At 48.7% G+C, this 16,215-nt stretch overlaps 1 protein-coding gene across 9 annotated transcripts in view; it reads right to left on the bottom strand.

The window, feature by feature from the left end:
* EYA3 (EYA transcriptional coactivator and phosphatase 3) overlaps nt 1–16,215 on the bottom strand; it is a 2,553,793-nt gene that overhangs the window by 2,078,968 nt on the left and 458,610 nt on the right. For 5 of the 9 annotated variants that reach the window (XM_069623074.1, XM_069623073.1, XM_069623079.1 and 2 more), the window contains one exon: nt 9,259–9,302. In XM_069623074.1, the coding sequence (XP_069479175.1) occupies nt 9,259–9,302 (44 nt within the window). Of the gene's footprint in view, nt 1–9,243; nt 9,303–16,215 lie in introns of all 9 variants that reach the window. The other 4 variants (XM_069623072.1, XM_069623071.1, XM_069623078.1 and 1 more) reach the window with 1 other exon arrangement.

Raw genomic sequence — 16,215 nt, 5'->3', positions numbered from 1 at the left:
GCACGTGGCCAGCAGGCAGGCAAGCAGGCAGACAGCAGCAGCAGCAGCAGATGGCTGGTCGGAGTTGGCTCGGGACTGTGGGGGGCAGTAATTCGGCTTTCTGGGCAGGAGCGTGGTCTTCCGTGTGTTGTCGCGTCGCCAGCTTGATACGGAGTGATTTGGCATGTGAAAAAACAGTGTGTAATTCGAGGAAAGGCCCTTAGCGCGCAAGCGACGTAACATGCGCAAGCGTTTCCCCTCTTCACAGGTGCATAGTGATTCAGCAATGAAAAAACAGCATGCCCACGTGTTAATGCGTGTAATTCGAGGAAAGTGCCTAAGCGCTTAAGTGACGTGACACGCACAGGCTTTTCCCTCGGCACAAGTTAAAGGTGAGTGGGTCCCGGCAGTTCGCTGTACATGCCATTCGTGGAGACAGACGCATGTGTTGCTACTTCTGGTTGTTTCAAGCGCCATCACAACTTCACAGCGGATCAAGGACGTATCTCTTCTTTTGCCGGGGGTATTGGCTACGCGTGTTTTCCATTACCACGCTAGTCAGACAGTGAGTCGCGAATGCTATTTTTCCCCACTGCGGGTCCCCCTGTGTATCGCTTACCCGTTTCGAGGTCATAGTAGGCTACGTGTCCCACGCCTATGTCTTTTGGGTGCTGCAGGAGGTTAATTCCACACACGTGGGCTACCGGGAGTTGCATGCACGGTTTTACTGCAGTTTTGGGGTGCCTGAGCGTTGCGTGACCGGTCACTTCATCACTGGGGTCACGTACAGCCTTGCAGGTGCACAGGGGGGCCGTTAACATCTAGTAACCCACCCCCTTCTCCCCAATTGCCCAGGACAATTGTCGTGCACACCTCCCATTGGCACTACTACATCTGCGCCGGCACTACTACATCTGTGCCATGGTTGTGAGGCCATGAAAGGTGAGAGTAGCCTCAGGTCGGCGTCCACCACGTGGCAGGCGTGGTCAGGGATGTGGCCAGGGTGACTATGGGAGTAGAGGGACTCCAGGGTGCCTGCAGAGGGGGGGGCAAGAGGCAGGGGTGTGCCACTTTGGCAGGATGTTCTGCCACGTGTTAGCAGTTATCCCACAACCCCCTGTGGCTCTGGGAGATGCAGCTCTTGCATCTGGCACTGGCGCCCATGTGACCCGGCAGTCAGTTTCATCAACTGCCACGGGCCCAAGGGTAGTGGTAGCTGCAGGTGCAGCTGTGGACACGACCGCCCAGGTTCAGGATCGGCCAGCACATGCTGCGTTGACACCTGAAGAGTCCCAGAATGATTTCCAGGAGGTCAGGAGGCACACGGTAAGTGCACGCAGGGCTGCCCTGACTGAGGCACATGTCCCTGGGGCAGTTTTGTCATCTGGTGCCCCGAGCAGCCGGGTGTTGGCAACTGCATGGGCAGATGCAGCCAACCCCACCCCGGCTGTGAGTCTACCATCCAGGACAGTCCCGGTCAATGACCCTGGCACAGCAGATGTTGCTGCGCAGGGTCCAGTCAAGGACACCCAGCAGCCACTGACACAAGTCAGGGCTTCCGTCCTTGTTCCGCCTGCCACTCCCTCGGTTCAATCCACCAGCGCCACTGCCCCTACTGATCAGGGCGGCATTTGCCAGTTAGGGTCTGGACCACTGTTCAAGAGAAGGAAGGTTGCACCTGCACAAGAGGTTGGGACCCCACACACGGTTCCGGCATCCGGCACGTCGAGGAAGAATCCTTCCTGCCTCCCTGGAACTTGAGGAGAACCATCTCCGGTTCCGGAAGCACCTCAAAACCTTCCTCTTTGCTTCTGCTTTCTCTCTCCCTGTCCCCTGCTAAATTCTTCACTGAAACTGCACCAAATCTGCAACTGGGCCACTCTCACCGACCTCGATCCTGGGCCCAGCCACTCTCCACTTCCACTGCCTCCCTGGCAACCCCTGTACTGCGGGACTCTCTCTGTATCCCTACAGCCCCCCCCTTCCCAGCACTTGCCTGCCCTTACCTTGCACTTGCCACCAGCTGGCCCTATTTATTTGTTCTATTCTACTTACCTTGTACTGCACTCCCCCCCCTTCCCCTTGCACTTGCACTTCTGCGATCTAAATGACACCTGGCCTAGTAGGATCGCTGTCTGTCTTCCTCTTGTTCCCCCCCTCCCTGCCTCGTCGCGCCTTGAAACACCTGTGTATAGGCGCGTTACAAATGCCATATCATATCAATCAGGCCCTGTGGGGTGTTCTGGAGGCTTCATGGCTGGCAGCTCGGACCGTACTGTGCATTACGGTCCCTCATGCCTGGTTGTAGGCCCTCACTTTGCTCGCGAAAATCACTATGTCTACATGGCCCATGAGTCCCTGTACGGGCCGAGCTGCAGATGGATGAAGCTATATTGATGATGATGTGCTTGTGCTCCAGACCATCATGTCTAGGGCTGGCAATGAGTCTAGCCCAGATGATCACATTGATGACAATGTTGAGTTGGATGCGCGTCATGTCCGTTCGTCGAAGGTGAGTGATTCTGAATTGGATGATCCTCTGTCCGCGACACCTGCACTGAGCGGCCAGACGGTGTTGGAACCTCTGCCTGTGGTGGATCAGGATGCATGGTCACACTCCACACCAGTTGCTGATTTGCCTGGGGCATCACATCAACGGAGGGATGTAGTCCTGCAGCCACGGGCAGTGCCAACCCAACAAGGACCGCAGCTCCTTGGGCCCCGTGGGTGTCAAGCCGAGCAACACAGTGGCCGTGCGCCACCGGGGTATACTGAGTGGGAGCAAGCCATGGTTGCCAATTCCAAACACCAGGGCGCAGCAATTGATCAGATCGCTCAGAGCATGGAATGTGTGGCCCACTCTGTTCACCCCCCTGCTAGGCAGGTGGATCTCCAGGAGCGGGCAGCACAGTCCATGGCCCGCTCGCTCAGGCTGGGCATGGCGGCCTCAGACAGGGCACGCCAGGCTGAAATGGTGTCTCTGCGTCAAGCACTTGCTGCTCAAGCAGAGGCACACAGGGAGGCCCTGAGGGTAAAGACCATGATTCCCTCAGATCTACTCTGTGTGTGCTCTTGATGTCCCAGAAGCAGCAGACAGAAGAGAGGTTGGAGCAGCTTGAGAATACCATCTCAGCTGAGCTGCGTGCTTGCCGGGAGGTGTTCCAGGTGCCATGCCAGGCCATGCAGGAAGGACTGTTTTACATGTGGTACCTTGCAAGAGGAAGCACGCGTATCACGTGAGGTTCTGCATGCTGACCTACGTGTCATTGCCGCACAGAACCAGGCTCCCTGGTCCCACAGACTTGCTGCAGACGAGGGGCAAGCTGCGCATAGGCGTGGTCAGGGTACTGTGCCACATCCACCTTTTGAGTCAGAGGGTGAGGACGACTTATCTCCACACACAGGTCGGGCCGTGCAGGCGTTGAGCCCATGGACTTTTTTTTTGTTGATTTTTTTTTAAATCGCAACATCATTGCATGTGCGCGTTGTGGTGCCCCCTGTACCTCCCCCCTCCTGGGTGCCTCCCCCCTGGGTCGTATGTGGCCATTTTTGATTTTTAGTTAGTTTAATTAGTTAATATAGTTTAAAATTGTCTATTGTGCATTCATGCGACAGTGTGGTGCTTTGTGGCTTTTGAAAGCATCCACTGACTGTTCCAGCTGGGCCCTTCAAGCTTGTTTCGTGTATGTGTTTGCGGCTTGGGGTCATGACTCGCATATGCCACTCCTGCTTCCCCTATCCATGGGCTCGCAAGGATGGTTCGTTGTTACAACCATTTACACAACGGCATTGAAATTTCATCATATCTGTGGCCTTTGTGCTGCTGTACTACTTGTGTTAACACCCCTAGTGTTAACACAAGTATGTCTGCTATCAATTTTGGTGAGTACATTATTGAAATGTCCATTTATTGATGTTGATTGTGATGTATGTTCTTTTCTTGCCTGTATATGTGCTTGATGCACTTCATGCTGTAGACAGTAGCCTGCACCCTTTGGCTGTCAAAGTCACACTGATGGTGGGAGGGGGCCAGATGTTGACAATGTAAAGTTGGTACATGTTGAGTTCAGCCATTAGGGATTGTGGCAAAGGAGGATACATCAGGAATGTGACCCAAGAGGCACAAGTCACGGTCCAGTCCTCACCGGAGATGTCCGTCTATACTACTGCTACGCTCCGTTTCGTTTGAACAGCACGTTTTGTCTGTCTTCCCTCATGGACTTTGATGCTGCCTGAGGGCGCAGTTTTCCTACTGGACTACTGCTCTTTTACTTGTTTTTCACACTCTGGTGCCTTTCGTCCCTGTTGTTCTTCCTGCTACTGTCCTTGTTGCAGATCTCTGTCTGTCTGTCTCTCGGGCTGTTATTTCCACATACTCTTACACTGCCTCGGTTTGCCTCTGTACAATTCTGTTCAACAGCATCTTTCTGTCGCTCCTCCTGTCTTTTATCTATTACATCCATGCCTTTATGTTGGCTGTTGACTTTTACAATGCTATTCAACTGTTGTGGCTCTTAACTTGCTGTCCACTGTTTCCGGCTATCTCGCATTTTCTGTGCCTTTCAAGACTTCTGCTGTCTCTGCCTTTCTTTGTTGACGCTATCAATGATTGCTTGGGTTTCAGCTCAACCATCCTGTTGTGCCAGCCTCCTTGGTTATTTTCCACTCAAGTTCCAGCTCTAACCTGGGGTTGTGTGGGAGGAGGTTGGATGTAGGTCTCAGACATGGCCCAGTGACAACCAGCATGAAGAGACACACAGGAAACTTTCCAGCCGTATTAAAAGCTTTTATGCCCTTTCTGCAGGAAAATGAGCCTCCAGACTACCTTTCCCAGCAGACACGGGGCCAAGAACTACAAGAACCTGGCCACGTTGGGTGGTGCATACGTGCGCATGGGTGCGCAAGCAGAAGCATGGGGCTTGTGCTCAGACGTCCGACAGAAACAGACGTGTTTCTAGGAGCCCCAAGCAAGGTGAGCACCACGAGGGGCCGCGCCCCAGCCGACCTTCCTCCAGGCCCCTCGCACATGCAAGCTAAGTAGCGCTAGTGCTGGGGAGCTTGGTCAGGCGTTGGGGAAGATGCGCACAGTACAGCAAAGCCACGCTGAGCACCAAATGCCAAGAAGTTTTCCAAGTTGTCAGGGGCACACGCAGGGGGCGTCGCCCATATCCTCGAGTGTCCCCTGCTCCATAGAAGCTAAGTTATTAGCGCAGTAGCGTTACTAGCCAGAAACTAAAAGCGCAAGGGGGGCACCCAGCGACTCACAAACGAGTGCAGTGCATATCATTAGCATATGCAAATTGCCACGTGCGCTACCTATAAAAATCCACGGCTGGCAGAGCACGACTTATACTGAAGTCGCGCCTTGCCACACTCGTCTAGCAGCTCACCTAAGGACCATTCGATCATGTGTGATTCTTAACACATTGGTGATCCATTTACTGCGGGGCCACGTGCGGCTGCCTTACTGCATTAACAGTGTATGAACCATCACAGGGGCAAGCAAAAGTATATGAACAAAGCAGCAGACAAGAGTGCTTGTTTGGGGAGGAGTCACTAAGTTTGAGGCACGAATGGTGTTATCTGTGTGTGGAAAACACACACAGAATAGTAACTCACGCTCTCTTTACAGCATTGAACTGCTCCTGTTACCAGATCTGAGACTGCGCAGGCAAGAGGCCAGCACTCACCCCAGAGATAGGTCTCTCTTTGGCTTGCATTTGAGACATTTTGTACAATGTGCATGAAGAACAAGGTTTCTCTGATTGAGTATGTGTAATTGTCAATAGTGTATTTTGTGTTTTGCCTACTTTCCCTTGCCCATCCCCTCCCCTCTCCTCTCCTGACCCTCTTTCTGGTTATCCTGAATACCGATGCCTATCCAACCAATGGATCCCCAACCCTCTTTCCCCGCCGGGGTCTCGGAGGCCTGTTTTACCTTGCAGGCACCCAAACCACAGAGGGGGTGGTTGGTTCGTGCTACTCCTGCGCCTGGAGACCGGAGCTGTGACTCTACCCATCAGTTGTTGCATCCTCATTGATAATTGCTTATTGAAAATGCTACCCATCCTGTTGAACCATTGTTGAACTGTGATGCCTTGGTTGTTGTTCTATCATTCTGCTTGGACATGTGCTTGGCCATATTCAGCGACTTCAAGTCATTTACTGGAGACTCTTCCAGGCTTTTACCCTGGTTTGGCTCCTTGGAGTTCTGAGATTTGGTATTTTTACCAGTCAAGGTGGCCTCTGAGGGGGCTAGACCCTATTTACACGCAAGGTAGAACAAGGAAACCAAGGGGTAGGGGGATACTGAAGCCAGGTATACTTGAAGGAAGAAGGCAACGGACCCCAGACAGTTCTTTAGAAAGTCATGGTGATGAGTAAATGAGGGAGGGGCTTTTGTTTTCGGACAGTACGGTGGGGCTACAGTGTTTGGGCACTGACATTGTGGGGTACTATGTACATGATGTGTTCTGCTAGTCAATGGCTGTTCCTTTGTTGGGTTTACTTTCCAGGTGTCGGGGATTGTTGTGGTTTGACATGCTGGGGTGTACACATGGGCAATGTTCACATGTGATGTGTACAGGACACTGAGGGTCACTTGATTTCACATGCATGTATTGAGTGCATGTCCCTACTGACACACACACACTTATACAATGCTCCACCACACATACAACCACCCTTTCATGCCCACAAGTGCACACAGATTGCCTTCTCTGGCATGCTGTGTCCCTGCAGCGCATGATCACTTACCATTTGGGGATCGTGTAAATGCGTCAATAGGTTATTTTTGATGCTTGTCCTTTATGTGATGCTCAAGGTGTATCCCCAACACAATGGCTGCACACTGTGCTGTGTGCTGAGCAGTGTGTTGCAGGAGACAGCACACGGGTTAGGGATTAGCGGATTTGGCTTGGCCAATGTGCATGACAACAGGCATTATGTCTTTTGTTGATGGTACCACTGGTGGCATGCATTTGTGCATGACTTTGTATGTGTGGGAGGTTGTTGGTCAGTCATTTCATCTGATTCCATGTCAGGTGTGATTGTCTCAGGCCTCTTTCCATTTATCCCATGTCACTTCGTATCTAATTGATCATGTGTTGGGCTTTTGGTTTGGTCTTTTGCTGTTGCATGCCATGTCATTGTGTGGAAGACAAGGGTGATGTGGGTTGGGAGGGATTGGGTGACATACCACTGATTGTCTTGGCTTGTTTTGCAGGGGGGGGTTGTGGTGTGATATACACCTTGCACGTGTTCCTTTTGGTCACACAGGATTGGTTGTGTTTAAGTAGGTAGTGACGCACACAATGTAGCACTTAAGTGGCAACATTCTCAGGGTGGTAAGGTTGTGACAGTTGAATGTCTCTGTGATCATCGACTGGTATGCGACAGGCCTGTGGGCACGCCGCATGGGTGGGAGTTTAGGTGAAAAATGGCCACAAGCTGGGTCCAAGCTGCCTCGCCACATGCCCTTTCCCCTCCCATGGGCAGCGCCTATGCCTGTGGTTGGGGATGTGGGGGCACCACCATGTCCACTGGTAAGCCCTGCGTGTTCCAACATTGTGCAGGACACATGCTGCCACAATGAGCCTGCACACTACTGGGGGTGCATATAGTAGCTGCCCACCAGAGCGGTCAAGGGAGCGGAAGCGTGACTTGAGCACTCCTAATGTGCGCTCCACTATGCCCCTGGTTGCAATATGGGCAGCGTTGTATCTTACCTGGGGTGATGTGATGGGGTTCCGTATTGGAGTCATGTGGTTGCTCAGAGGGTAGGCACTGTCCCCTGGGGAGGTGAGGATGGTTGTCAGTTGGGTTTGTGTATTTGTCTGTGTGACATGCATGCATGTGCACAGACATTTGTACTCCCCAATGAGCCATGTGTCACCATGCTTCCCAGCTTCCAGGTCCCAGCTCAGGGCAGACATTCTGTATATGGAAACCGTCATGGGTAGACCCAGGATAGTTTGCATAGAGGTGATGATTCGATGGGCATCGCATACAACCTGTACGTTGATGGAATGCCAGTGCTTGCGGTTTCGATAGATGTGCTCAGTAGCCCTAGGTGGACGTAGGACCACATGGTTGCAATCTATGGCACCAAGCACTTTGGGGAAGTGTGCCACCCTGTAAAAGTCCTGGACCATGGCATGCCTTTCTGCGGGTGTTCTGGGTATGTATATGTGCCTGCGGACTGAGGGGGGCGCAGTCAGGATTGCCAACACCTGGTGTAGGCAGCGTGACTCCATGGCCTGTGAGACACACCAAACTATGGCAGTTGTCCGCTGAAATGACCCAGTGGCCAAAAAATGCAGGACATTGAGCACCTTTTCCAAGGGGCTCAGTGCTTGGGAGCACAAGGTGGGTGATGCGTGGTCATCCTCCCACTCGGTGACCAGGTCTAGGATGATACGAGGTGGAAACCTATACCTGCCATAGACCTGGTCATCAGGCATACCAAAAAGGCTGGTCCTGGGCAAAAAAAAAATGTGGGGCTTGGCTATTCTCCTCCTCCTCCTGTGGTGTCCCACGATCACTGCTGCGAGAAATGGTACATTCATCGTAGCTGTATATACGTGTTTGTTGTTTGCGTGCACTTTTATACAGCGCAGGGACGCTTCCGCCTGCCTTTGTGTGGCGGACGTGTTTACGCCTGTGCGTGTCTTTTGGCATGCGTGGGTTTCCCATATTAGATTCCATGAATACGTGTTGCACGTGTGGACATTCCGTGTATTTCCCAGCAGTACTTCCCCAGTTACGCCTTCTTTTTCACACGTTGTTCCCCATCCTGTGTGTTCCGCCCTGTGTTCTGCCACCTTTTTGGTGTGTGCGCTAACGTTCGCTTTCGCTGTGCACGTCACACACGACGTTCGAGATGTTGCAATGACGTGTGCGCTTGTGTGCGCCACAAGTGGATTTGGTGCACATCCTGGGGAAAACACGCGCAGGGCCCTCCATGAATCGCACGCCTGCGCGTGCTTTTTCACGCTTGCGCTACAAATTTCGGTGCACATTTGTTCCATGAATCTGCCCCTTTGTTTTTAAAGGTTTGTAATGCAGGTTTGGCAAACCAGATTTATTACAAAACATAATTACTCTGTTATTATAAAAGATGGAGTGATGAATGAGAAACCAGAGCTCAACAGACATGCAACCTCAGTTAAAGAAGACATGCTAATAGTGAGATGAAATAAAATTGTATAAAAAATGTAACAAATAACAGGAGGCTGATCAATTTCAGTTTAAAATTATACCAACCTCAAATACACGCACCTTAAATTTGTATCTCCTGGTTCTTGCATCCTGGCCTTTTTCATCTGAAAAAACAAAGAAAAGAGCAGGTTTGGTATTTGCATAGGTATGAACGTAGATCTTCTCTGGGAGAATGAGGCATACATAACATTCATGGACTTCCACCCTCCTCGCTATGGCAACTAATAAAGAGGTTGCCTCAAATTTCTAGTGTAGACAGCATACTGTATGTAAAAAAAAATCAATTAACTGAAATGGCATGCTTGTTTTGGCAACTAAACGGACGATTTCTACACAATGACAGATGACATTTTAAAGGTTTAAGGCAACTAAAACAGATTGGATTTATAACAATGTGACATGCTAATATCAATAAAGGGAATTTATATTCCTGAATAATTGAAACATATTAGCAAGTTAGCGATAGTAGTCTGTAGTTATGGTTAAGTTGAACCCTGCATCCTACGAGCCCCGACAACACACAAGAGTCCTTTCCACTATGGGAGACTTAGTGGACATGCGTGAACCCAACACACCAAACTCAATATGCACGTAACATTTTTGTCTTGAATCCGAAGGTCCCCCCCACCCCTCCAACCAACTGGATGGACATTTTGGGAAAGATCCATTAAAAAATAAAGGATTTATTAAGAAAACAAAACCGCTTTGGCCTAGTCCACATTCATTTTCCCGTAGACCATAAAGTCAAATTCTTGCTCAAGCGCACAGGAAAAAAAGGTGAACGGAATTGGGCCAGGTACGAAACAACTTGGGTACAAAGCATTGACTATTTCCGGTGGCGGGACAGGGGTGGGATTCTTTGGTTTAGTCCAGTAGTGTTTTAAAGATTTAATAGACGGGGGAGCCCCCTTCTCCCAAAATAGTAGCAATATCTCCCATGGTGCATTGCAGCATACTGGATTTTCAGGACTGAAAAGCTGCCATTTTTTGTTTGATGCGAGACATAACCACAGTTATACACCTGGCTAGCAGAAAATGAAAACAAAGTAAAATTACATCTGGGGGTGAAAAAAACAGAAATGCCATCAGGCTACATGTGGGGTTGGTGGGAGGACTCCATGTGAAATGTGGAAGTTGGGGGGCTAGGGACCAAGTTAAGAGCACAAACGTGTTTTCATACCCGCGGTTATTCATCTTGATACCCGCAGCTATCAAAGAACACGACATCAGGAATGAAAGTGTGTCACTGCAAACCACGAGTGTTGGGGGAGAATGGTAGAGCGCTGTGCAGGTGAGGAGGACTTTAAGGGAGTGGGAGGAGCGTACCAGGAGGAGGAGCAGTTGCTGAGTGCCTGGGTGGGCAGGGGAATTTGTTTTGTTTTCCATGGTAATGACGTAATGACGATAACCGCAGCTATTGGAAAACTACTTATACTACCATGGCTATCTGTACTATATTGCCATTATAAATGCGGTTATGAGAACAAATGTTGTTTGTTTAACAGCTGCAGTAAATTGACAGGTGGAAAGTGACCATGGCTAGTGGCCCGGTACTGCTTTAAAATATACAGCAGGCATGGCCGGACGCCCAGACTGAAATATTGGGGGAATATAAACACTGAAATATTGGGGGAATATAAACACTGGTCATGGCCAGTACCGATTTAAAATATAGAGTGGTAAAATATAGCTAGCTAGCCAGGGTCAAAGGACCTGGCTAATAGGCCAGAAATATTGGGGGCATATACAGTGGGCACAGCTAAAGGCCATGGCCAGTGGTGCAGGAAATAACTATGGTATAACAAAACCCTTGACATTCACTGAAAATATTTTTTTAAATTTAGTTGACCAGATTAATCGCAACAAAACTCCTGAAATTCAGTGTATTTGGGCGTTCCTGTTGCAAAGCCCAAGAGCACATATATATTTTTTCTAAATTATATATAAGTATTAACTTTAGAATATGTCTTGGTATAAATAATTAGGTACAATGGAATTGTACATACAACATTGGAATTGAAAATACAAATAGTATGCTTCATGCATACTTAACATTTTCTAATTTTGTATAGATGTTTTCAATGAAGTGAGGGGTCAAAATTAAGATTTCAGGAGCTGGAGCTAAAGGTAGCTCCTGGGTGTCGGCCACCACCTAGTAGGCAGAACCTACCCCATGAGAAGCAGTAGTTCGAACATAGCGTGCCACTTTTTGTTCCTTGTATACAATTCATTATGCTTTAAACGTCTTCTAGATAACTATCTTTATAAATATTCACAGAAACGGAACATTAATGCCACGTAGATTGTATAGCACCAGTTTGCCACAGGATCCAGAAGTAGCTCCTGATAGTTATTGGCGTCAAGCTAACCAGGCTCTTATGGGCTAAAAGCAGGAGCAAAATAGTTTAACAACTTCAAACCCTATGGTGTATATATTATGAATGTGTTTTTCATTGGGCACAGGTCACAGAACAAATTTAAAATTTCTGTAAACAATGAAGTTTGTGTTCTACCCCAAAACCGTTTTTTAAATTTAAAAATATTTGAGTACACACATTTGTACACTAGAAAGCGCATCAATTATTGAAACATGTTATTGCATAGTTAAGCAAAGCTCATTAAGAATGGTGGTCAATTCTTGTGAATGCACCGATAGGTGATTAGAATTTATTATGTAAAAAGAGAATTGGAAAGATGTGCCAATCCATTACAGGAAAAGGCCAGTATAGTTTGAAGTTATCTACACAAACTATATAGTCACGAGATGCATCTTCCCAAAATATGGCCACTTGGCCTCTATTTGTAACATCTTGGGCTCTCAGTATATCACAATTTGTGTCATGGGTGGGGTCACTAACCCACAGAAGGACTTCCTGTCCAATATGATTAACAGTTAAAACAAGATTCTATGTCAAGACCGGAGGCTCACATTATGCTTCTATTTCTTTATTAACACATTAAAGAAAGGCTCAGCAGCAAGGTATTTTTGGGCACCAGCTATCTTATGAGTAAAGCACAGAAGAAAAGGGTGCACTAAACATACAATATATCAAGTAAAACATAATACAACAACATGTCCATGGGTTCTGAATGAAGACAGACTCCATTTCCCAGAGTTCCTCAGAGTCACCAATGAGTCATCAACATGTGACTCAGTCCACCAATAGGTGTCCTGATCCCTTCATAAACAGCCCTGAACATGATGTAAATTCCTCTTTCTTTGCTGCTCACAGCAAGAGATAAGTACATTCATGTTTAGAACTGTTAATGAAGTATTTCTTCCAATTACTATAATGTAGATTTATATTTACTTAATGCTAGGATTGTAATATATTAATATAATATTTTCCTGACCGCATGCTTTCGTGACCATTTTATTGTGCTTTCATTCGTAGTACGCGCCGCATTGCTTCCGACGCCACTTGCCTTTTACTGGCGTCGGATATAACAGAGGCACAGCATGCGTTCGCTCGCAATTAAGAGCAATCAGCTGTTTTGAGGCTCGCGGTAGCGGGCCCCTCCGCAGCTCACGCCCGCTCATCCACACCAGCCTCGTAACAGCTGGTTGACAGCTCGCAGTAGCGGGCCCCTACGAGGCTCGCGCCGCTTACCTGGTTCCAGGTTTTTTTCTCCCGACAAGCCGTGCGACAACGCGGCCTTGCGGAGGCCTTTCCGGGCCGCCGCTCACCACCAGGGGAGCTCCTGCCTCCCGCGGTCCCTTTCTCAGAATTCCAGCGCTCGAGTGTGCATGACCGTTAGTATTATAACGGTTTATGCGAACTCGAGCACCAGAATCCCCTCAGGCGGCAGAACAGATCTATTTTTAAGGAATACGATCGTAAAGAGTGAAACTCTCACGGAAGACGGAAGCGCCCCTCATCTATATGAACATCTAATTTGCATTAAAAAAAAAAAAGGAGGAAGAAATCCTCCAGCTTCAGCTATCTTCTAAGATACACATTGACAGCTGAACTATTACTGCTGGGCTAAAAAGAGAAGGTGTCCAAGAGCCCAGAAGAAAGATTTTTTTTTTTTAAAGTGAGTAAGGTGCTTTTTTAATTCTATCATGGCAGCACAGTACTCACCTCAATCAGATCAGGCTTGGTCTGAGAATGAGGGTGATCACTGCTACATAGATGACGTGGCAATGGCTAATAGCTTACAAAAAGTACTGGGATCTTCTGTGGAGGCCAGTATTAAAAAAGCAGTAACAGACATGCTCTTCCCAATTCAACAACGCCTAGACACTATGGGAGAGCATTTAGGAGGGACCCTCCCCTCCTGGGAGGAAGAGAACACAAGCGAAAGAACCTTACCGAAGGGGTATGTATACCGGCTCGCAAGAGATTTCCGACCCCCCTGAGCCAGCCAAATAACGTCACTGCTGCCGTATCGGACGCCTTCTCCAGGCTAAAGCAAGCCTTTATGAACAGGAAGGTAACCCCTTCTCATGAACCCTCTTACCCCGAGGAAGAAATCAAGGGAGATGGACCCTCAAGCCCAGAGGGATATGCACAGGGCACAGAAGATGACCAGAACAGGGGCGTCTACGACGCTGATTAGTCCCATTCTTCAGCTGAAGAATTTCAAATAGAGGGTTCAAAACCCTCAAGTTCAGGGATTGTGGCAGACCCCATCCCCAAGAACACAACCGGGAACAAATCTCCTGCAGAGGGGATGTTCACCCCGGAAGATCTTATGCACCCCAGATCCACCGACAGGGAACCATATTCAAAGACAGCAAAATATATTAACTTCAGACTGCGCAAGCCACTCAATAAGGAGGTCAGGGCCAGGCTTCGAGCCGAATGTCCACGCCCAGATATTGCAGACAAGGTAGCTCTAACATCGGAGCTAGATTCGAAGATGATCACCTTCTTAGGTAAAAATCTCAAAGACCTGAGGAAAGGCATAGACCGTGCCTGGAAGTCCTGTCAGGACAAAGTACTGGATATGGCGGGTCCATGAGCCAAGATTTTAGACCTAGCGGAAACAGCCATCACCTCATCTAACCCCATTGACCCAGTGATCCTCTCTGGTTGGGTTCAGCGGGCTATTTGCCCGTTAGGAAACGCCAGTTGTGCTATTTCAGCAGAACGTCGGAAAGGCATTCTATATAAAATAGACACCAAACTGAGCGAACTGGCAGACACAGAATCAGGTCCAATGGCACAAGGTCTGCTTTTCGGAGATCCTTTTATGAAGGAGATGGCTAAATTTGTCGGGACATTTACTGCATTGGATAAAGCACAGGCCTCCATCAAAAGAGTCTTCGCATCCAAGGTTTTCTCCAGGGCCGGACGAGGCAGAGGTCGCTCTTCCGGCCGTTACTTCTTCGACAAGAGACCTCAACAGCCCAGAGGCCAGCATAACACCTGGCAAGAACGACTGACACATTTATCCCCTCAAGAGGTCATGGAAGAAGGCGTCCCTGGAGAAGAGCGGCTAGAAACCCAGCCCAACAACAATCTACAGGTCAGTGTACTTATAGCAGCGTCACTAACACCTATAGGAGGGAGGTTAATGATGTTTACAAATGCTTGTGATAGCTTATCGGGAGACGCCTGGGTCAGGGACACAGCTCGGGGTCTGCGTCTAGAGTTTTTCAAGCAACCCATCCAGACATGTCGCCCTACTCCTATAGTAATGTCTCAGACAGAACAAATCGCCTTAGACAGCGAAATACAGACTATCAGAAGAAATCAATCCGCCCCTGCCTAAATCAGGGAGTCCCATATTCCTGGTACGCAGGAAACAAAAGATGCGCCCAGTTATAAACCTCGAAGCGCTCAACGAATTCATCATTTACCGCCATTTCAAAATGGAAGGTACACACATGCTCAGAGGCCTTCTGAGACCGAACGATTTGCTCATGCGTCTAGATTTGAAAGACGCCTACCACCCAGTGCCGATTCATCAGGCACACATAAATTACCTGACATTTACTTGGAAAAATCGAGATTGGGAGTTTACAAGCCTGCCTTTTGGGCTCTCTTCAGCGCCTTGGGTTTTCACCAAGCTTCTAAGTCCTGTAGTAGCTCATCTAAGAGAACAAGGTGTCCATCTTATAATTTATCTAGACATCATTTTCATGGCCCAGTCGCAAGAACTAGTTCAGAAACAAACCAAACGAGCCATGAACTTGCTACACAGTCTCGGTTTTCTGATAAACTGGGAAAAGTCAGTTCTTATTCCATCAAAGAACATGGAATTTCTGGGCTTTGTAGTGTACACCCAGAATTCTCAACTTTCGACTCCCATCACCCAAGATCCATTCTACCAAAAGGGAAATACGCAGGATCTTGCAAAAGTACCTGTTCTCTCTTCGAGAACTCGCAAGAGTGATAGGGTTACTATCCTCCTCCATCCATGCAATATTTCCCAGCCCCCTACACTACCGAGAATTACAAAGATTTAAGGCCCAGCACTTAAGACGGTCTGTCTTACTCTCAACTCCTGACATCTCCTCAGACGAGGACAGAACTCAACTGGTGGCTCACTCACATGGAGGCCTGGAACGGCAGAGCCATTTTCGGATCTGTTCCAGATATCGAGTCAGACGGCCGTCGCTCCCGATGGGGAGCGAGATTCTGCTCCATAGCCACAGGAGGAACTTGGTCTCATCAAGAGCTGGACCTGTATAACAACTGCATAGAACTTCTGGCATGCTCATTTGCAGTACGCTCCTTTGCCAGAGGTAGAGAGAGTTGCTGTATCTTACTAAAAATGGACAACATTTCCGCAGTAAGGTACATCATCCATCTGGGTGTCACCAAATCAAGGCCTCTAGTAGAATTGGCCAAGGACTTTTGGCACTTCTGTCTAGAACATCGGATCTCAGTTACAGCAGAATATCTTCCCGGTCTCACAAATGTGGTAGCGGACTGGTACTCCCGTCACTCCACAGATTACAGCGGCTGGAGGCTCAACAGAGGAGTCTTCCTATGCCTCCAGGAGATTTGGGGTCCGATGTCCATAGACCTCTTCGCCTCCAGACTCAATAGTCAGCTACCAATG

Source organism: Ambystoma mexicanum, chromosome 11 (assembly GCF_040938575.1).
Source record: "Ambystoma mexicanum isolate Mex_15411 chromosome 11, UKY_AmexF1_1, whole genome shotgun sequence".
In the NCBI taxonomy this organism is placed as follows: domain Eukaryota; kingdom Metazoa; phylum Chordata; class Amphibia; order Caudata; family Ambystomatidae; genus Ambystoma; species Ambystoma mexicanum.
The sequence above is the reverse complement of the archived record's forward strand: the minus strand, read 5'-3'. Positions and strand labels throughout refer to the sequence as shown.